Here is a 22,943-nt window from a genome sequence, read left to right on the forward strand (position 1 = left end):
AGTTAATCTCCTCTAAAAAAGGTGCCAGTCCTCATATGAGGAGGTAAGTTGGGAGAGGGCACAGTTGTCAAACAGACTTGCAGATAAACTCCCCAATTCCTCTTGTATTGATTTTTTAGATTTTTAAATATCTTTCCAATGCTGAGGATGAATTGAAACAATAGGAATACAGGTCTTGTTTCTGCTAGGCTTTTCCATCAGACAAGCACAACCCTGTCTTTTGTATTTTATGATGCAGTCAAAGTATAACAGCTTGGGAAGAACAGCTGACGCCCGAGCTGAGCGAAAGCTACGTACACAAGGCCAAGGGGAAAAAAAAAAAGCACCTGGAATGAAAGAGGAACCACCTGCCAGAAAAATAAAGGAGTAGGTGGGGAGACCTGGAGAGAGCAAGCCTGTGGGAACAGTGAGTGACCTGAGTTAATAGGGAGCGTGGGGGAGGAGTGGGCAGTGAGCAATTGCTCTTGTGTTCAAAATCCTAGTGATGGGATGAGTCAGAGACTCTGATTGAATTTTGCCTTCACTACACCCACAAACTGGTTATTATAAGGCTTAGGGGAGCATGGATCTGTGCAGCAACAAAATCTACAGAGTGAATTGATGGGTATATGAAACACCCCGGAGTGCCTGCAAATCTGAAGAACATCTGGCAAACACCATGCTCTTTCATCCAAGGTTTCCTGTGGCCATAACTAATCTGCCTTGCTGCTCTTCTTTGCCTAATAAGATTTAGACTGATAACCGAGTGGCAGCTGCATCTGATGTGAAGGGGTATGGCACAGCACCTGGAAACGTTCTTTGCAAGTCTCTTCTGGAAGCAGGAAGCTGCAAGAGTTAGCTCAACCCAGCAAGACCACTGCCCAGGAACTACTACACACTCCTTTGGTCCTTCAGGATAACACACTTCAGTGAACAGGATGACAGATTTGTACTACCTCCCTCAGTGACTGTTCTTTAACTGGGTTTTTTTTCAACCATTTCTGCTTCTTGTGCTCATCCTCATCCCCAGGCCAGGTGACCAGGTGCTCAGCCAGCTCTAACACACTGAAACCAGCAGTGGAAACAGCACTGGTAACACTCCCTAGTCCACATCTGGAAACTGCACTGGTAACACCCCCGTGCTCTCATCAGGTGGCCCTGACAGGCCAGAGGATGACAGGCTGTAGTGACACATCTGCTGGTGAAAAGCGCCTGCTCTGACCACAGAGAGCTTTGCCGCTGAACCACACCACTGGGAAGCCACTTTGTGACTTCAGAGAGAAGGAAGGCCTGGGTAACTCAGTATCCAAGTGCATTCTCCTTTGAAAATGGAACTTAAGTTACAAGAAGGTGTGCACTTTTCAAATCTGGCAGCTCAGGTGGTCACAGGTGATAGCAGTGACAGCCAGGATGGCTTTGTGTTCTTGGTGCTGCTGCTGAGAAAGACAAAAGAGGAAACAAAACAGGGCCTTGAAGGAGACACAGCTTTTGTAGCAGGCTGTGTAATGAACTTCAACTGTTTCAGCTTCTCTGCTCTTCACAGCCTTGGTCTGAACCTGCTGCCCATGTCTCTGCCTTAAGACTTGCTCCTCCGAGCTGCCTTGATGGCTAGTGGTCCTCTACCACAGAGGCCAACCCTGGGCTTAGCTCCAGCAGCTCATCAGGGCTCCTGCAGGTTAAGCACCACAGGTGGTTGGGATGAGCTGTGCCTCCAGACTTTCTTCTGAGATAAATCAAAAATGTTCCTCTCAGCAGAGAGACAAACCCTAGCAAAGAACATGGTGCCCTCTGCAGAGATCAACAGCCTTTAAAAAAATAAGATTAAAAAAAAATTAAAAAGCTAAACACCATGTAATACAACAGCTAAAGGCTTATTGCAGTTTCTCTCTTTACCAATTTAAGTCAAGCTCATGAATTTTTAAGTGCGTCAGCCCAGCAGTTCAGCTACTTGGTTTTTAATTTTACCTTCTTTTTAACCCTTTGAAGCCAGAAGAGCTGGCATGGAAACAGCTGCATGAAGAGATACGAGGGAGACAAACAGGAAAAAGGAAGTATTAAAGGAACTTGTGCCTGCTGAGGACTACAGGGGAACATGGAGAGTTTTTATCAGAAAACAAACAAGAACAGGTGATTAAACAAACAAGGAATACTAAGAGTCCCTAAGCTCAGAGATAAAGGAGAGGTCTTCAAAAAAAGCTTATCCATTTTTAAATCCCTTTTACCCCAGTTTATGCAAGATGGTGCTGCCCAAATGTGCAGTTTCAACTTATATTTAATGTAGTTTTTCCCTTTCCTTTGGATCAACTCCAGTTGCTGTGGCTGCAGGACCACCTGAACAGAGATAAAAATGGGGAGCTAGCTGTGATAGGCCTGGATGTAACCACCTCTTTTTAGCAGCTGTTCACAGTTGCATGGATTTGGTATAAGATGAAATACAGTCTCAGGAAACAGAATGGCATAATTCCATGCAGCACTTTATTCTGAGTGCAAAAATTGCCATAGCCCAAAAAAGCAGGGCCTTTGGGAATTGTACCTGTCCTGAGAACAGCATTTTCACAAAGCAGATTTAAAACCTTCTCTCATAAGGCTTCCTTTGAAGTCACCAGGGAGAAACATGCCCCTTCCAGAGTGAAGTCAGTGGAAAAAAACCCACCCAGTTTCACTCTCAGGACAATTCAGAGGAGAATCTCTTCTGTTTTGCAGTACAAGAACTGGGGGCATCCATGGGATGGGGAGGTTTGAAAAGAACAGAAGCTGTCTTCCATGCTGTACATAACAAAGTTGTGAAGGAGGTTGCTGTGCATGCTGAATGTGAGCATAGTTAAAGAACAGGACAAATCCAGTGGAAAGATGGTGACTGAGAGCTATTAGGTACAAGCATACATGTCTGGCTCTCAATGTCCCTGGGAATCACATCCCTAGGAGCCAGCAGAGCACTCCAGGAAGCCACTGCTGTTTACACACCACGTCCAAGACACCCACTACTGGCCATGACTGGGTCACGGGGCTAAATGGGGCTTTGGTTGGGCCGAGGGTGGCCACTGATACTCTGAACACAGAGGGAGCCCACAGTGTTAATTTAGTCACAATTAATTCCACAGAGTTAATAGTTATCTAAAACTGGCCTTGACTGGCACTTTCTCTTCAAGCCCACACTTTGCAGTAACTCAGACACATGAAAGCTTCTGCCAGGTAGTGTTCTCAGACTACCTAGAGATTACTGGACGTTTTACAAGAAAAAACAGAGGTGGGTGAAAAAGGAAGCTGTTCTGCAGGAAAAATGAGACCTGGATTCTGTATCCTCCATCTGAAAAGTTACACCCTGCAAGTTCCACATCCCCAGAGCCCACAGTTACTGAAAAGGGCAGCCTATTCCCTAACATCCTGCTGAAACTGGGTCACTGTGAAGCAAAGCAGGCAGAATTCATGGGCCCAGGAGGTATAAGCCACTCTGTTGCCCAAGAGAAATTACTTTGCCCATTTCAGTAATTTTTTCCCACCAGCTGGGGGCACAGTCCTTGAACTCACCTTGTCTTTGAACTCTGTCACACCACATAACCAAGTGATGGACAAAAATTCAGCCAGCTAGGACACTATAAACACTCATTTAAATGCTTTCTAGTATACACAAAACTAGCTAATCCCCTTTCCATGCTCATCTATAGTCTGTTCAGAATGCTTCACCTGCCAAATGTGAGCAGGTACCACTTATTTCAAATTGTGAAATGATCCTGAGTCCCTGAGATTTGTAAAACATTCAGAGACCCAACCAAAGAATTACAGGAAGACAAATGACCACCTACTGCCTCCCAACTCTGAGCTCATTCTTGTACAAACACACTGCCCACTTTACAAAGCCTTTTTTCCCCCTTTTCTGAATAAAGCTGAGGCCATCTTAAGAAGATTGTTTTCAGTTCCAGATCTTTCAGATAGTGAATGTTCCTAAAATTTCTCTTTTTTTTTTTTTTTCTCCAGCAACCTTTTAATTTGGTAAGCAAGTCTATGCACAGCTTTCAGTGCACAGCTTTCAGTTACTTTTTATTCTGTGGTGCCAAATTTGACCAGATAGATGTATTCTTTATAGGCTTTCATGAAAATGCAGATGACCAGTTCACAACACACTGTTGGCTCAATAAATAGAAGAGTTTGAAGGGCTTAGGGACTAATGAAAAACCTAAAAAGTTATCAGGAACTCCTAAAGAAGCTTTGCTTCCTTGTTACCACCATTAAACTTGCAACAACAGTATCTTCAAGATACCATCTCTGTTACCTGTGTTAACTTAGACAACATATCCTTCTAGTAGCTGCCCGGCAGAAAAGGTACAAATCTGGGTCAAGAAATGACACCAGCACTGAAAATTCAGACATGCCTGCAAGCAGAAGAGTTAACTCTAAGCAAAATGCACATGATTTTATTTTTTTATCTGTCAAACTTTCCCCTTTTCCCCCTCCTAAACAACTCCATTTGTTTTAATGTAGTTTTTTTTAATTATTCCAATTCAAATACAGCAAAGTGTTCTATGTTCTTGTCCTCACGCATTATATTATATACTAGTATTCCTTTGAAAGGATTTTGTTCTTTACTACTACCAGGACAAGAAAGCCTTGAAAACAGACTTGCTTATAGCATCCAACTTGGAGGGATCTAAATGTGATATATTAAATGTTATACGGGCACATTATTCAATTTTAAATTAAGCTACTTCAACCCAGGGAGAAGTATTAAATCATAAATGAAGCAGTTTCTGAAATTCAAACTTTTGTGTTAGACAGGTCACTTCACTTCACAGAGCCTTCCAAGGGCATCCAAAGGGGAGCCTGTACGGGCTCCAAAAAGGTTTCATGATGGTTATGGCAGCAGACAAGGCTCTGGCAGTGCCTCTCAGCCCCTTTATCCTCCCACCCACCACCAGGGCTCAGGCCCCGCCAGGAAAGGTCCCCTTCGTTCACCTCAAGCACAGTGACCCGGATTAGCCCAGAGACACTTTCATCCTCACATTAAGCTCACCAAGGTCACTCTCCCAGTACAGTTTCGGGTGTGTTTGTCTGGTGACCCAGTCATTTGGGGCCTTTCCTGGCTGGAGCCTCATTGCTGACAGCAACGTTGTGGCCACCTAATGGGCACACATCTGTCCAACTGCTACATCCACCACAGAGGGATGATCCACCTGCATTCTCCTAAAAACCCACAAATGCTCTCTTCAGAACACAGCAGACTCTGTCCTTCACCAAAGAGGGAGAAACAAATGCTGAGCTGCCTCTCAGAAGCCCATACAGCAGAAGCTGGCTTGAAACCAGCAGGTTTCTGGCCTGAATCTGACCCAGGCTCATTAGTCTTTAGCTATTTCTGTCTAGCCTGGAGCATCTCACAGATGAAGGATATTCAGAGCCCAGACAGTCTTCCACAGTGAGCATTTTGGCTCCTCAAAGCTGTAATCAGTCCAATGGGTTGCTGTTGCAACTTTTGCTGGGTTTAAAGTCAAGTATTGCAAGGATAGGTATTGGGAGCCAAAAATGCCTTCTCAATTAAGAGTAAACAAGGTCATTTTGTTGACCTTTTACTTGGTGCCACCACAACTAGAAAGATACTTCTTTAATACAGGAAAACTTGGATTATGATGCAATTATGTTACTCCAGAAGGGCAGCCTAAGGCCACAGCACTGTCACTGGCAGAAGGGACCCAGTGCTCTGCTGGTGCCACATAGCCCTTTTCTCTTCTGCAGCAACTACAGCAACAACTCCTGTTTCTAGCCTGGTACACTGCACAATCACAAAGACAGCAGTGGGAGCACAAAGGAAGGCATGGTAGGACTTAGAGGCAAGTGTCCCTGGCTGGGATTACATCCTTTGGTCCCAAAGGCAGCTTTTGCTAGCTAGAAAAATCCTAAAACTACAGGAAAGTCTGTGTGAAGGTGCTTCTGGGTCCCACAGTCACAGGATGGTTGAAGAGGTCCTCTGGCTGTCACCTGGTCTAACCCCCTGCTCTAGCAGGGTCACCAAGAGACAACTGCCCAAGGACTATATCTTAGACAGTTTTTGAGGATCTTCAAGGATGGAGACACCACAACCTCTCTGGGCAACCTGGGCCAGTGCTTACAGTGAAAAAGTGTTCCCTGACATTGAGAGGCAGCTCTTGTGTTTCAGGTTGTGCCCGTTGCCTCCAGCCCTGTCACTGGGCATCCCTGAGCAGAGCCTGGCTCTGTCCTCTTTGCACCCTCCCTGCAGGTGTTTATACACATGATGGGATCCCCTGAGCCTTCTCCAGGCTGAACAGTGCCAGCTCTCTGAGACTTTCTTATGAGAGGGATGCTTCAGTCTCTTCATCATCTTTGTCCCCTTCCACTGGACTCTTTCCTGCAGCCGCCTGCTGGTGCTCTGGTAGTCTGATCCAGCTGGCAGACACTGATAGCATGCTCCCTTGTCTGCCCTGGAAATCTGGAGAGAAGATGGCATGCAGGGGAGCATATGTCCCTATCCAGAACAGGGACTCTTTTTGATCAGTCAGTAAAGGAAAGTCTGTCTCAGAGTCCTGTATCTTGTGTTTGACTGACTTCTAAGGGAGCAGCTGTAACTACCAGGCACCACCTAAATGTAACCTAACTCCAGTACAGACTAAAAAAATAAAATTGTCTTTTCTGAGTAGAAAGATGTTTATCTAGAGACTCAGCATCATTTATTTTTACAGCAGGTATACCAAACCAAGACAGTTAAAAGGCTAAGTCTCCAGAGCTCTAGATGCTATGTAAATAAATGCTAAATAATTGCCTGCATTTAAACTGTGGTTCAGTGTTCAGCAAGGAAAATAGCTCTTGTTTTTCTTAAATTAAATTCTGATTTTATCTGTAATTCTAGACTATTTTGCTTGTTCATTTACATGAAAAGCCATCCCACTTGTTAAGTGCCAAAGCCTTTTTCTGAAACTGTATGATTAACACCAGTACTTCCAAAAGCTACATACCAAATAGGTTTATGTGACTAACCTCAAGTCTCTCAGCTGGCAATATAAGCAAACTGACCTAACCAGGCACACACATTCTTGCTGTAGAAATGTCAGTTTACAGGCAGTCTTCTGAATAACTGAGATTATGACTGTGAGGACACCAGACAGCACAGCCCAGAGCCCTGCACCCACAGTGGTCCCAAACAGTTTCCTGTGCACAGCAGGATCAGGTAACACTTGGGAATGCACAATTCCAACTCATGCTCAGAGCCAAGGAGCTGCAGTTGAAGGCACTGTCATCCCACTATTGGATTTCCCTCAGCCTGTAGCAGAGTTGGTAGTAAGAAACCTGTGCTGCTTCAGGCCACAATCTGAATTCTTGCTATAATCCCATCTTTCCCAATTAGCAATTTAACCCATTAGACTCAACTAGAAGATGCAAGATGGAAGGCACAGATGCATGAGAGAGGGTGATGGTGGGCAGTGGGACAGAGCAGCACCACTTCAGCCACCAGAGCTGGGCTGGAGTGGGCTGGCCCTTCGGGACAGATGTCCTCCCACACTAGGTGAAAACACAGCTACTTGCTTCAACTACATTCTTTTACAGGGTTTTGGATTTCTCTCCACTGAGCAATGATGCTGGTTGTCAGTAAATTATCCACTGTGATCCCTCAGGATTTCTCTTCATGGTATCCTTAGCTTAGTCTGTGACTCCAGTTTTTATTTGCAGACAATAACCATCCCCGAACAAAAGTCTCCAACCTGAGTAGCTGGCAACTCCACTGTGAGTGGCTGGTAGCACCAGGGAGAGCGATGCTGTCCTCAGGCATCAAGGACAGGTGCATCACTGCTTTGACCAGCATGATGCAGCAGCAGCACCTCCTTCACTGCAGAGCCACTGTCCTGCCAGCCCAGGGTGACCGAGTCCTGCTGCTTCTCTCCAGCCTCCTAGCCACAGACCCGAGACTTTGCAGCACATAAAAGTAGTACATAAAACCCCCTTCCACTGAACTGCTTATTTTTTGTAAAATCAGAGTATTGCCCACTTGCTGCAGATACTAGTCTGCTTGTTTAAAAAAAAATCCCATTGGCAGACAACCAACATACAAGAACATCTACAAAGAAGCTGTTAGAGTTTATCGTGCAGTAATCCATGGATTAAGGTCATTAATAGCCCTCTATGACACACTGCCATGACTCCAAAGGTGCTCTTCTGCCTTACAGGACAGATCTACAGAACATGACCCCCTCATAAATATCTCCCCTGAGATACTGTCTTCTAAATCTTCAAAAGAAACGAAAAAATGAGAAAAAACAAAAGGCAGATGCCTAACACAATATCTTGCATTGCATAAAAAAAAAAGTTATAATGGAAATAAACCACCCTGAGCTTTCTTATCTTTCAGACTGATGTTTTCACAGTAAAAGAGTTGTTGGTAACTGAATTTTTCATCCTCAGAGCTAAAATAGCAAACCAATACATTCTCCCATGCCCAGAAGATAAAGCCATAAGTAAAACTTTCAAACTAAAATTTGAAATTCTCAATTCTACCCTTTAATTATTTATATGAAATAAGCTTTCTCCTTCTGTTGACATGAGAAAACAAATATATCATAATGGAAAACACTGTGTACTCCTCAAATCCCAGGGGGTCATTAATCTTTTTTTATGCAGTACATGAACTGTTTTCACAGAACTTTTAAAAATAGTTTTCTAAAGCATGCCTGATGTCATTAGGAAGTCTGAAGAAGCTGATGCCCTAACAATACAATTGCTAAATATCCTCCAAAGAAGAAAATTCCTTTGCTCCTCCTAAACTTATGCTCATATCTGCACTATCCATACATGTAATTACCAATGCTATTAATTTACCTGAGTCCCCAATACCAAGAGTAAATAACCCTTGTGTCAAATCTGAACTAATGGATAGGCTTTTCTCACTTATGTTGATCTAAATGAAAAAATCTGCACTCTTTCCATATGATTTGTTTCTTTAGGACTCTGGGAATGGCAGAGTATTGCGCCACTGTGTATTTTCATTTACCAGGAAACAATTATAATTCATAAAATGTACTTGGGAGAATACAATTGTCCTACCAGCTGCAACCAATTCTGTATCCCACAGTCACATGCAATTTTTGTAAACAACATAGTGACATTTGAAAAAAAAAACCTTAGAAAGAAATCTTAAAAGCTTCAGTAAACAAACATTATGATAAACAACATTTGTTTCAATATACATCTCACCAGGAACGAATCACTCATCATTTCCTATTTTACTTTCACTACGACGTAGTAGCATTTTCACTACACATGCAGTTTCTTTTTCTTACCTTTAAGGAATCAAAGCAGGCAATAACTCTTCCATTTTCAACCTGGCAACTTTTAGGGGGGTGTGCAAATTTGCATTCTTCATCAGAGCGTGAACAAGTTCCCCTCTGAAACTGCCTGCACACTTCTAGTGTCAGCCATTTTGTGTCTCTTACGGGAGCAACATTCAAAGCCATGATGAGAAGCTGATTTTGAACTTGTAAGTTGCTGTCAGGTGAATTATGCTGAAGAAATTTCCAAAACTAATGACAAAGGAAGGGGGGTGGGAGGGGGGGGAAGGAAGTCAGTAAAAAATAACTTCAATTCTAATGGAAAATGAAGTTAAAAAAAACAAACAGTGGGGGACGATTAACGACGTCCAACGCACACAAAGCAGAACAAGCAGAGAAAGTTTATCAGCAAGCAGTCACTCATCAATCATTAAGTCCCGCTCGTAGACTTTTGGCTGGGAAAACACATGCTCAGTCGCATTTCTGTCTGTAAAACACGTGGGTTTGTTGATTGTAATCACGGATGCACTGGTTTAAAGCCAAGGTCCATCAATGCAATGGCACTCCTTGATAGAATAGCAGTCCCCTGATGGTTGCTTGCCGGTATTGATTACACGAGAAAAGCAACGCAGTCATTTGTTCATGTCCCAGGAATAACAATAATAATAATCCTTTTTCTGCTTTCAGTTTCCCATCAACTAATTGGCAAATGGAGACAGCTGAGGTATCTTCTGCCAGGTGTAAGGTGAAGGCAATGTCTGGCTGGCAAAGACGGGATTTTGAGAACACGGGCGTAGCAGTCCTCGCTCGGAAAAGTGACTTGGCAAAGGCACTTTTTAAGTCACTGACCTGACAAAACAAATACGGCATCAGTTCACGTGCAACTCATTCAAATCAACATTATGAAACCTACAGTCCCTTTTTATCAGATATTATAAACATACAGCCAAAGTTCACTCTTTAAAAAAAAAAATCCTCCTTTGTGAAGTTACATGTGATAGGGGAATAACCAGTTGAAACACGTACTGCAGTAATATTCCAGGCAGCAATCCAAAAGTTGGGAATGATTTAAATAGATGAATGTGGCAGACACAATAATTAGGCACACTAGTTGTGAAACAATTCAATCAAATGTGCTTAGTCTCCAAAACTGTATACAAGAACCCGTTTCCATTAATTTATCACTTGGCCCTTTAGACTGTGTTACTACATTATAAATAGTTACTCATTACTTGCTCTTCCTTAGAAACCAGGATGGTAGTATTCTGCTCAGATTTTTTGCGTCTTCCTCTATTTCTCAACAAAAAAGAAACCAAAAAATATAATTCCGAAATTATAGGAAATAAAACCCCTCCAAATGCAGACAATATAGTTAGTCCTCCCATTAACTCAGATGATGTTCCATAAGGGCTTCATGAAAGGGCTTAACCACCAAGTCACCGTGCACCAATGAGTCCTTTCTAACATGAAGCAGTCTTTATCTAAATATTCTTTTGATTTAATTAGCCTCTGTGTACCTCTGCAAATACATCCTTTAGAATCAAAACATCAGATTCCAATATGGCACTTAAACTGTTTGCAGACTATAAAATACCTAGGATATTTTACAGAAAAACCGATTTGAAAATCAAAGGGTTAGATATTACAAAAATATTTAACCACTACCTAAATTTTATACATAGATAGTGAAATCATGAATACGATGTTTTCTTCTATTTAGCTTCAAAGGAACACAACTTTTACTTTGCAAATACCAGCCAGAAACAGTTGATGGATTATTTTTGTGCATGAAAAAAGAAAAGGGGAAGGACTGGAATAACTGAGATTTTAAAATACGTCAATAAAAATTGTTCTAAAATCACTGTCAGATTTTCCATGTCAGAACAATTACCATTCTGTGCTTGCATTCACTGGCCTTAACTGAAGTCAGTATTGTTTGTTAAGGAAGAATTACTCACACCCAGTCTCAGGATCAGATCCCAGTTCTGACTTCTAAGTCTTCGCATCAAAAAGCTTTTCTACTACTTAGCAATGCTACCAAAAGGTGTTTTACTATGTGACCAATACTTCCACCAAAAGTTCCTACTCCTAGCATGAATAAAGGCAATGCAATGCTAATTGCTCAAAATTCAATTTCAAGTCCAAAGTCCATTAAGATGGGTATGAATGACACTTAGCTTTACTTGGTCATGAAGAACAACAAGGTGCAAGAGAATCAGTACATTTTGAAATAATTATATGTAATTACAGTAGAGCACATAAATTACAAACTCCTCAAATTAAATATTCCATCAATGTTGTCTGACAGAATCAATGAAGAATGAGATTAAGCTAAAAGCATACAAAGAGGTGAGAAAATACTCATAACTGATGAAAAGGAAAGAGAGGAGGAAATACAAGAAGAGCCTCTCCACAAGGGCTTGTTGAGCTGATAGCTTGTTGGGCTGATGATTTAGCTGGCTAAATGTAAAAGAGGAAATACTCTCCCCAGAGCCACACATTCCAATTCAGAAATGTCAGTAACGGTTTTCAGTAATAGATGTAGGAGAGAGACGGAAATTTTGGGAAAAGGGTAAATGTTATACTGCACACTGCTGAAAGTCACAAGTAGTAATACTCTGCAGAGCTGCACACCATAAAATTGACAAAGTTGTTTCTCAAGTAGTAGGTGTTAAGACTGAAAAAAACCAGACACAGCACGTGGCAGCAAAGCAAACAGCACACAGTATAGAAATGGCAGTAACCATGGTTTTTAAAAAAGAAGTGCACAGCAGAATCACATACAAGATTTGAGAGACTACAGCAAGAATTCACACCAAAAAGCATTTGGGGGTGCAAGGTAGAAGAGTGAAACACAGTATCATCCTATTTCTTACCCTCATGCTACATGAAGATTTTCTAAAGAAAGGAAAGCATGAAAAGTTTGTCTCTAAAATCCATGTCTTGTCCAACATAACAGTGCCACGTGATTTCTCAAGAGTCATCAAGTGCCTCAGGAGTTCCTACGGGTAAAAACTCGGGAGACAGAACTGAGTCCTGTCTCCTTTCTGAAGGAGGCCATGCCTTCAGCAGGAGGCAAGTTCAAACATGGTGAAGATAGAACAATTTGGAGTGCTTTATCTCTACCACTTACATGACCTATGCGTTCACAACCACATGCTAGGCAGCTGTCATACCTCCTCTGCCCATCACCTGCACCAGGAAGATGAAGGAAGAGATGCCACCTTGAAAACCTCAACATGAGGGATACAAAACGAGGAGGAGGGAGAGAAAAGACAAAGCAGAGAATAAAATTATTCTTCTTGGAGAAGTCAATAAAAGTAGAATTCAACACATGAGGAAAGTGCTCAAGAGAAGGAAGAAAATGGGAGAGGAAGGTAGGAAAAGGAAATGACTGGTTGTGAAACTGAAAAGAAGGGAGAGACTTCATAGCAAATGGAGAAAGGTGGAGAAAGGCTGTGAACATTGGAAGAGAGAGGGACAAGAGGAAATTTTAGAAGGAAAGCAGAAGAGACTGTGGTTACAGGGAAAAAACTCCAGCAGTTTGAGTAAAGAGGGAAGTAAATAAGGGAAATGAATGGAATTTATATAAGAAAATATAACAACAATAACAACAACAATCCTCAATAAAATGCCTGCAACGTCACACGCCATTATTAACATCATGGTTAACCCTGACCTTGCGTGTTGCAAAACCCACCCATCTGGAGAAAACCAGTGGGTTTTGCAAATGCAAACTCTGCTCCTCTTCCCACTATTTCTAATTGTGTCCCAACATATCAGCTGGAGTTAGCTGTCCTGACAAGACCAATGGTACCTCACTGGCATAAAGTCCTCAGCACAAAGTGTCCCTCATCCTGGCAGAAGATTTTGTTTGCCTTATAGTTTTGTTTAGTTGTTTTGTTGTTATTACCATTAATGATTCCAACTCAAGACAGCACCCACCACTGTAGCTAAACAAACTATCAAAACCTACAAACAAACAACTGAGCTGCAAAATATTCTTACTGAAGATGAAGGAAGTACTTAACATAAGCGCAAATTATTTTTGTCTTTTTACAACTATTATTGTTAATTTTCAGTCTCTCACCCAGTTGAATCAATGGAATTGATCAAAAATTCACATGTACAAATGCAGTTTTTTGTAGGTTAAGTGAAATGAAATTCATGGACATGTATTTGTAAAAGTTATTTAGCTTTGGATCCCTTTTAAGATAAGCATCAATTCCCTTTCACAGAAAGCTAGCAAGGCATAGGACTAGAAGGCCTTTGTCATGGTTAAGAAAAAAAATCCTTTTAATTAGTAGACAAGACAGAGCACACAGACACTAGAAGCCCAGAGAAAAAGTTCTCAGAGAAATACAGGGCAGCCTCATATTTGGGAATTGCAAGCAAAAACAAAGCCCTGCCCTATTATGAACCAGCTGGATCTTTCAGCTGGAAAATAGGAGCTCTTACTATCTACAAAATATGAGTTGCTTTGGTACAGTTTTACTTATCAGCCAGATCATGTGGCAATGGATTATGCAGGATCTGTCTAATGGTGAAGCTGAGACTTCCTGGACATGACATACTCATGCTTCAGTAGGTAACACGTAGTAATGAGCAACCCCATCTCCAAAAGTCATCTCTGCAGGTGATGACATCCAGTAAAGGAGCACAGTCTTCTACATGGTCTCACCACAGATATCTAGAGGAACCACTAAGTCCAGCCAGAAGGTGTTAAAACAGTTTTACACTTTTTGAGGTTTAAACACTCTGTATTATTCATCACATTAAAATCTTCAGTAAGAGATGTCAACACTGGGGCTCAATTTGTTGCTCCTACTGTCAAAATTTATCAACATGATCCATATATTTCTTCTAAAAATATACCAGAAACATAAGAATTAAAAAGTTAGAAAACCCTCAGTTGTACTTAAAGGGTTGTAATTAAAGGGGACTGTGCAGTTTGAAGCATATAAGCTCTTCTTTCCCAGACAGAAGAGATGCACTAAATATACTTAGCCAAGTACAAGTTTGATAATTTCTATTATTATACAAGTTTGATAATTTGTAAAAAATGCTCTGTTTTAAAGACAAGGACTCAGAAAAACAAAACGAAAACACTCCTCAAACCCCAGAGACTCACTGAGCTGTGAAAGCAAGGTGAACCTTCTCTAGGTCACTAGCAGGGAGAAACATGTTGACTTACAGACTACTGCCCAAATTCAGTTAAACACATGACCTCAGGTGGGAAAAACCTTCAGGACCTATCTACAGCCACCACAAATGACCTGCTGGGTACTCCAATGCCAATTCAATGTATTGAAAACTCAGTTTTCAAACCCAGCACACATATACTGCCACTCTTCAGGGACAAACTGTTTTCTCACCCAAATGTGAGATCTTTTTCAGGAAAACCAAGGTCAACTCTCTAACCCCAGGGAAACAATTTTAAGCCATTGGCCCAAAGCAGGTTACTTCTACAACTTTTATCCATTTACACATAAACAAAATCTCATGTTGCTTTCTCACAGAAAAGCAGGGTCATAGTCTTAAATTCCAGAAACTTTTTAACAAAGAAACAATAACAATGACCCTGCAGGAGACACCAGGCCCAAAGAGTTAAATGTCAAAATTTTAAGGTCTGGCTGGAAGCTGGAAGAAAAAGCAAAACAGGCTCTACCCTTAGACAGGGTTAACCATAAGTATCACTAACTTCACATCCCACAGCACAAGTTCATGAACCAGCAGTGTCTTGACCACATACTACTTTAACTCAGATTCTTATGATGTTCCTTTTTGTTCAGGAAATAAACTGGTGTATAAGAAAAAAAATAGTTTAGCGATTTCTTTCAGCCTGGACTTACTAGTTTTGAATCAATGATTTTACCTGGGTCAGATGACATGGAACAAAACACAGCCATCTCCAGATGCCTCAGGACATCTGAAAACACAGATTAACCAATGTGCCCCACTACACAGATGCATCCTCAGACTACTGACAAGAATTGTGTTCCTTCAAAAAGCTGCTGCTTCTTCAGCAGTTGACATATTTGCAAAGGAAATTTGCAAAGTTTTGCATTTCCCTATGTTTACAGACAAAACCAGTGGAAAGATTCCCTGCATGAGTTTAACTCATAGGAATGCTTCTGTAACTAGATCAAGTTACGTATCCTGAACATTAACAATGGAAATACAGATATTTGAAAACTGACAGCTACTGAACCCTTACCCTTATTCCAGGAAAAGGCATTCAAGTCTCACTAAGTCATACCTCTTGTTTGCAGCTGCATAGTGGACTCCACTTTCAAATCATTTAGGACACAGACATATGTTTAGAAGACATTGGCAAGTGCTTTAGTCCAAAAAATGGTGGAAATTTGCTTCCGTTTTTCAATTAAACCTCATCCTTATGCTCTTAAATGTCCTTTCCCCCCGCATCGTTTGTGTTTTAAATAACATTCAAAGCCTCCAAACAGAAGACAAGCTGCCCACTAAAGGACAGCCACAACCCCACAGGCTCACTCCACTGTCACTTTAAATGCCAGCTACTTGCCATTTCCTCAACTCCCCTGGGAAGTTCTCTCTTGAGCTCCCCCAAACTCCCTGCTGAGGAAAGCAAGACTGCAGCTGAATCCCAGGCTGGATCCATTCTGATCTGCCTCATCAGGTGCAGAGTGGCACAGCAGCACAATGCCCCCTGCCTCGCACGTGCCAACTCAACAGAGACGTGGCCAGCTGCTCACGTCCCACTCCAACGGAGCAGGGAGCAGAGCAGGCAGGACAGGCACCCCACCTGCAGCAGGTCTGGCTCCTCTCTGCAAGCACCTTTAGCTGCAGTGCTGTATCCCACAGGATATCCTCCCTGTCCCTGGAAAGCAAGGCTGGCTCTCAGGCACCACGTGCTAATTTAAGCCTATTCCTCACTAGCCAATACAAACAGGATCCTACATCAAAATATGCCAACATGAATTAAATAAAAAATAAAGTGATTTTACAGGCAAATAATGCGACAGTCAGCATGCTTGTTAATCACATTTGAATAAACTACATCTTAAAGAAAGAACATGCAAGAGATTCTCCTGTGGTGGATAGGCTTTTCTCATCCCACCAGCTTTCCAAACTAGGGAAACAGGACCAGAAGTGATGCATCAGTACAGAGGTATCATTCATCAGTGAGTACTATGCCAGCTTTGTGTTCTTCTCTTTAAAGCAATGTCTCATATTCATATTTTCTTATATGTACACTTATTCTAGATATCTACAAAGACGGGACAATACACAGTAGAGTTTAGGAGCATCTGCATTGTTACATAAAAAGACAGCATTAAAACCAGAATCAGGCTTTTGGCTCTCCTCCAAACTATTGTGGAGTCACAAAAAATTATAATCCCTAAATTCAAGAAACAAGAGAAAACAGGACAGGTTTCCATGAAACATCATCCGTTCTTTGATGGCAAATACAAATTGGAAATCTTTCTCTCACCATAACATTTTTTAAGAAGAGCCATTCAACTACATTCCACTTTAAGATGTTAAGCAGCTCCCATGTCACACTGAGGAAATCAGTATTGCTCAAATGAGGAAGAAGCCAGAACTGCCATATCAGGGAAGCAGCCCACTTGTTTGATCAGGTGGCTGGTAGCTAAAAATACTAAAATTCTAATCCTGGGTCTTGTATTAATTCAACATGAAGCAGCTCAAGTCAGAAGTGCCAGGACTTACAAAAAAGACATTATTTATTTTATTTGCTTGACTTGGAGATCAACTATTGCAACATCTCTCTTCCTGTTACACAACCAGCAATGAACATTTGTGAACTGTAATTCAGATGAACACTTTACAGAGCATAGAGACAATCCTAACTATTTTAGTTAAGCTGACTGAAGTTCAGGCCAGGGACAGACTAGAAAACACCAGTCTGCTTTATTTAAACTGAGCATGACCTTCAAATCAGTTTTGCTAAATGAGCCATATTTTCCTTTTCACGATCACTAATGTGCCAGGTTCAGGCTTTTTAGTATGTCCCTCCCTATTTACAGCATGGCAATGAGCTTCTTGTTAAAACCTGCCGCTTCCCTTTGAAGCTGGATTTACAATATACTAACACTAATGTCCTTTGTCCCTGGGGAAGTAGGTGAGGAGGAAGGTGTACCACTGACTGTGAAACAACCCACACAGCCTGGGACCTTTTCAGCAACCCACTGGACTACTTTGCTAATGGACCGTGAAATATTTCTGCTGAACTTTAGGTCAGTGGATGACTACAGACCACAAGAGTATTTTCAAAAATCAAACTGCTTCGAAGTCATGCTGGAAAAACTAATGCTTATTATGCTTCAGTTAAAATGCAATTGCAGAAGAGTTTTCTTCTTCTAGCAAACTAATTTTGTTTTTATTCTACTCCTCCTCTCTTGGCTTGGACCTTCTCACAGTTTTTAACTTAAACATTTTCTAAGTCCAAATTAACCTGATTTTTCCTCTATGCGCATGAATTTCATACACAAAATTCTGTTCCCACCTTGACAAGAGGGCAAAAGCAATTTCTGTTTCTGTGCCTCGGCAAGCAGAGTTAATCATCCCCGGCAGCAATGACGTTACCACTTGGCCTCTTGTGGACACAAATGTTTTGCTTTTGGCAGAGTGAAACATGTAATAGCTATTAATCAAACCCAATTCCCCAGGAAAGGGTACCCCAGTGCATTAGGAGCTTCCACTCACACCCAGCAGCAGACATGCATTGTATTTATGTTTTTTAGGACTGTAAAATATTTATAGAAAAGTGTGCTTATGTACTGTGAAATTTTTACAGACTGGCATGGAGGGAACGTGTGATCAAATGACTGTTCTCACCTGCCAAAGGACTGATAACATGCTGTTACACAGGAGCACAGTCTAAAGGAGCTCAGGCTGTTGTAAATTTTCTATTTTCTCTAGTCCAGTTTTGCTCTAAGCCAAGAAGGCAGAACTCTTGCTGAGGTATTTATGTGACAAACAGCACCCTTTTGCATTGAAAGACAAGGATAAGTCTGAATAAACCAAGGACTGTATGTAAATTAATGACATGTTGAATTCACAAGCTGCACATGTTTTAAGATGGCCAACAGCATTATTAATAATATACTCCACAAATTACCCAGCTCTGGGAAGTTGCATGGCACATCCAAACCAAGCTCCTAAGGTGAGGGCAGCAAGTACACTACCTAATGCTATTAACTCCAAACTGCCTCTTAAGTGCTTAACCCATCCTGCTGAACAGATTTCCTACACTATATTCAAGCAGCATCACCGTTCTGAGATAAAATACCTGCATTCCTGTGCCATTTCCTCCACCTTTTACCTGAGCACAGAATAACAATACACAAAAGGATGATCCTAGCAGATGAGCCAGAGTCCGTCTTGCCCAAAATGCAGCCTGTGACTATGACTTATGCTAGATGTCTTCAGAATAGTGCAGAACCAGGGCAGGCAGGGCATGATATTTCCATGAATTTTCTCCCAACAACCTGTAACTGATGTCTTTGTATTTAATAGGTCTCACTGAATTTTACTTCCACGGATTTCCTCAATCCCTTTTACAAATGCTGCTGTCAGAAATGTCCTCTATAATGTGCATGAAAAGCAGGATACCAAGAAGAAGCCTGACTGATCTCACAATTGTTGACAAAAGCACAGACTCTCAGGAGAGGAGCACGGATATGAAAGGAAACACTTCAGGACTTTGGCGATTCACAAAAATTTGAAAACCACATTTGGAGCTGGAGAGTAAGATGACTGATTACAAAAGACTTCAAGAGAATCTGTGTTGCTTCACCTGTGCTCCTGAATGTGTTAAACTACAAGCCTACAAGCTCCAGGAGAAGTGGAGCTTGGAGAAAAAGATTTAAAAGCAACCACAAGAGGAAGAAACACCAAGACCCCTTCCCTCTGCACCCCAAGCTGCATCACCTAGGAACACTCCCAGAAGCAGGGATCTTCCTCAGCAACGCAACTGAGAAGGAAGAAAACCTGAGAGCCTGTCTAAAAGAGCCTAAGCAAGGCACTCCTGCATCCTACCAGACCCAAAGCATTTCACAAGCATCTCAAACATATTTTGGAAGGACAAACTTATCACAATGGCAAAGTGCTTCTGGCAGGGAAAAGAAAAATAAAGATACTCAGTAGTATCTTTAGTACTCAGAGGGTTGCCAAGCAAGCCTTCACCAGAGTCCATTTTATCACAAGGATTCAATTCCCCTTTTGCTCCATTAGTAGTGTGCACATAATACACAACACCAGTTTTATTTACTTCCAAAACTAAAGAAATCCTCATGAAGCAGAACGTATTCAAGTGCTTTACTGCTTAAATATCTCACAGGACATACTGCAAAGCCTGATTAGATGCCTATGCCAGAATAGAGCAGTTAAAGATGGAACAGCAACCTAACCTTAAAGTCACCTATAGAATAGTAGATAGTTAAATTAATAATCTTCAAAGATGATTTTTAAAAAAATATTTTTAAATAGTGTTTTTATACTAACATTCAGACAGCAGCTGAGATCTCCCATTAAAAGCAATTTTTTCAAAGACCTTTCCCAGTTAAGAAAAAACAGAAATGGAGGGTTTAGCATGGCCTTGAAGAAATAAGAAGTAGTATTTAACAGGTAGGTCTCTATTGGTCTCTTCTGAAGGTAGATTGCCTTTTTGTGTTGTAAGCAGAGATGGCTTCCTGCCTGATTATCTTTGGTCCTCCAAGGTGAATAAAGAAAATATTTAATCATGTTCCATGTGAAGATGACAGTAAGAAACTTCATTTTCAAAATTCATGCATTTGTCCACAAGAAAAAACAAATAACAGAAAACCCTAAACAAAACCAACATATAAAACTTCAAAGGCTACCTGCGTTGTATTTGATAATACATAATTCTGCTAAATTCTGCAAGCTTTTTCTTTTTGGAATAAAATAAATTTGCATTTAGTGAACCACTATTCAGCTGTCAAATAGCTATGACAAGTTCAGAAGTAGAATGCTTTTCCCCTAAAACTGTTTTTGCAACTAGTGGCAGAAAAGAAGAGACGAGCTTTTCTCATATGACTTGCAACTTCTGGTGAATGTCTGTTTTCCTGAAAGTCTTGAATACTTCTATTTAGTCCTGAGGCAAATAATGGAGCTACAACTGGAAGGAGTGCACAGTAACCATCTGCAGACATTGCCTACCAAGTAAACATTTTTTTCCCCTGAGCTCCAGGATGACGAATTTTGGGTTTGGTGTGCAGTACAGCTACTGACCTTCCCTTTTGCTTGAGCACCAATTAAGAAGCACTGACCCAATAAAAATGGGTCACATCGATCTGTTGTTTTGATTTGTGTAACATGTCTGCCTCAGTCCAAAAAGCTCACCACCCGTTGCCACTTGAAGAAAGTTACTTTTCAACTCAGTTTCATTTTAGAGTAACTTTTTTTTTTTTTTTTTTTTAATTTACAACTAACAGGAGATAAAGTACTTAAACGTAGAAAGGCTACACAGAAATCAACTCAGAAGGTTTATTGGCCTACAGTAAGGACATTGGATGAGTTCATACTCAGTTTTCTACCATGTATATCATTAATTTGTTTGTAACAGTAGAGGAGATTAACTACATTCAGGTTTATGTCAGGGAAAGGAATCCCAAACCACAACAAAAAATTCCAGCCAGCATCTTTCAAAAGCAACTTCAATATATAGAGTCTTGATTTTAATTTCTCTTTGCTTAAAAGTTGGAAAGGGAATGGATTTAGGCAGCCATACAGGTTAGGCAGTGTTAGCCTATGTCTCAGAGCCAGGCATGTCCCCACCTTAAATCAAACATTTTCTCAATATTCAAATTAAAACTTCTATTTTAACTCAGCTATTTATTGTGAAGAGAGCAGTAGGGAAAAAAAAGTTGAAAAATCAAGTGCTTTCATGCTTTGACACAATGAATTGCAATGTTTTGCAGTGAAAACTGAACATATTTCCTATAAATGGTTTGACAGAGCCCGCTTCCAGACCTTTTTCTACTATCTCTGCTTACTGGTAACTACAGAAATTTCTCTGTCCTGCTGGCAATGGCAGAACAGCTAAGCACAGCCTGGCGTTTTTGAAAGACAATGCCAAAATTTCTGCATCACAAAGTGAAAAAATAGCAAAAAAAAAAAAATAATTTGGTCAAATAAATAACATCATCAACACCACTCAGAGATTAAAAAAAACTTACAGAAACATAAGAAGTGAACTGTTTCTGCTATGCTTACACACATTTCTATTCCAGAAACAAGTTTTTAAAAATTACTTAAATGTGTTTTGAATGTCCCTTATTTTAGTGCAATATTTCCTTAGCTTGTAAATAAGAGACTTTATAACTTCTAACCTTCAGCCTGTACATGCTCTGATCCCAGATACCTGGTAAGAATTTCTTCGATTTCATACAGCATTTCCAGGATAAAACAGGTGAGACATAAAATTAAACCAGACCAGAAAAAAAAAAAACCCAAACAAAAAAAAGAAAAAGCAAAAAAAAAAAGAACAACCTCACTCTCGGTCAGAGTTATGCCCTCTAGTAATCCTCTACAACTTTATGGGATGCAAAGTTTACACTATCAATATTTGGCTTTCACAGAGATAACCACTTTATAACAATGCATAGGTTCTAGAAATCCTGAAAACCTACTTGAATGGCACTTCTCCACATTTATCCTTCTGCCCATGACCTGAAAGACCAGGAACCATGGTACCACTTTAGAGCAACTGAATAGGACTGTCTGCTATAAAAAAACAAACAAAAAACCCCACTAAAAATACAGAAAGTCCCAACAAAAAAAACCCAAAACAACCAACCAAAAAAAAAAACCAAAAAATCCAAAAGCAAAAATATCCACAAACAAAAAGGCTCCACAAAAAAAGAACAAGCAACAAACCAAACCAAATCCCCCCAAATCCACCAGCCCCTGCCAAAAAAACCACCAAAAATCCCTAATCCCCCAAAAAAATATATTCTGAAAAGGGAGAAAAGAGAGGGACAACAAAGATGCAGTGGTATTCTAGCTCTATGTTTTCTTACAACAAAAGTTCACTCAATTTACATATTGGGGGAGTGGTCAATTTAATTACTATGATTCTGTAAATTTGAATGGAAATCCACAATTTAAGGTCCCATATTTTTTCACCACATGAACAAAATCCATCAGGAAAACAATTTAAGAATAATCCTGCATGACGTACCAGAAATTTCCTAACTGCAAAACAGGAGTCAAAACAGCCACACAAATTAAAAAAAAAAAAAATTGAAATCAGAAGATTCAAAACCTGACCACAAATTTTAATGTCCTGTTTCAAGAAAATAATTTTTACCTTGCAGTGAAGCACTCCAAAGATTATAATCATCACATATACCTTTCCCCTTAGTGAAAAGTATGCTGATGTTTTGGTGACTGGAGACCCAGATGGATGAGATACAGCTGATTATCCTCATCAAAGCAGAATATTACTACTAAGTCTGTTTTAATTCCTATTACAAGAATCTTCAAGTTTAAGAAGAGAAGGCACTGAAGCACAGCTATCTCTTGCCCATTTCACTGGAAATCTGAAAACATCAAGTGCATTTCATACAACCTTATCACCTACATGTATGTTTACAAGCAACTGCCAGTTTTCATTAAGAAATACAATTGTGACAATGGTAGGGAAGAGCTAGGAAATACAAATCCCAAATGCTC

General features: G+C 40.7%; 1 protein-coding gene across 11 annotated transcripts in view; it reads right to left on the bottom strand.

Annotated features, from left to right (window-relative positions):
- MBNL2 (muscleblind like splicing regulator 2) overlaps positions 1–22,943 on the bottom strand; it is a 106,869-nt gene that overhangs the window by 59,781 nt on the left and 24,145 nt on the right. For 10 of the 11 annotated variants that reach the window (XM_064712491.1, XM_064712501.1, XM_064712474.1 and 7 more), the window contains exon 2: positions 9,255–10,091. The exons of the other annotated variant lie outside the window; for it this stretch is intronic. In XM_064712491.1, the coding sequence (XP_064568561.1) occupies positions 9,255–9,428 (174 nt within the window). In that variant the 5' untranslated portion in view covers positions 9,429–10,091. The remainder of the gene's footprint in view (positions 1–9,254; positions 10,092–22,943) is intronic. 11 annotated transcript variants of the gene reach the window in all.

The sequence above is a fragment of the Zonotrichia leucophrys genome, chromosome 1, assembly GCF_028769735.1.
Source record: "Zonotrichia leucophrys gambelii isolate GWCS_2022_RI chromosome 1, RI_Zleu_2.0, whole genome shotgun sequence".
Classification (NCBI taxonomy): Eukaryota; Metazoa; Chordata; class Aves; order Passeriformes; family Passerellidae; genus Zonotrichia; species Zonotrichia leucophrys.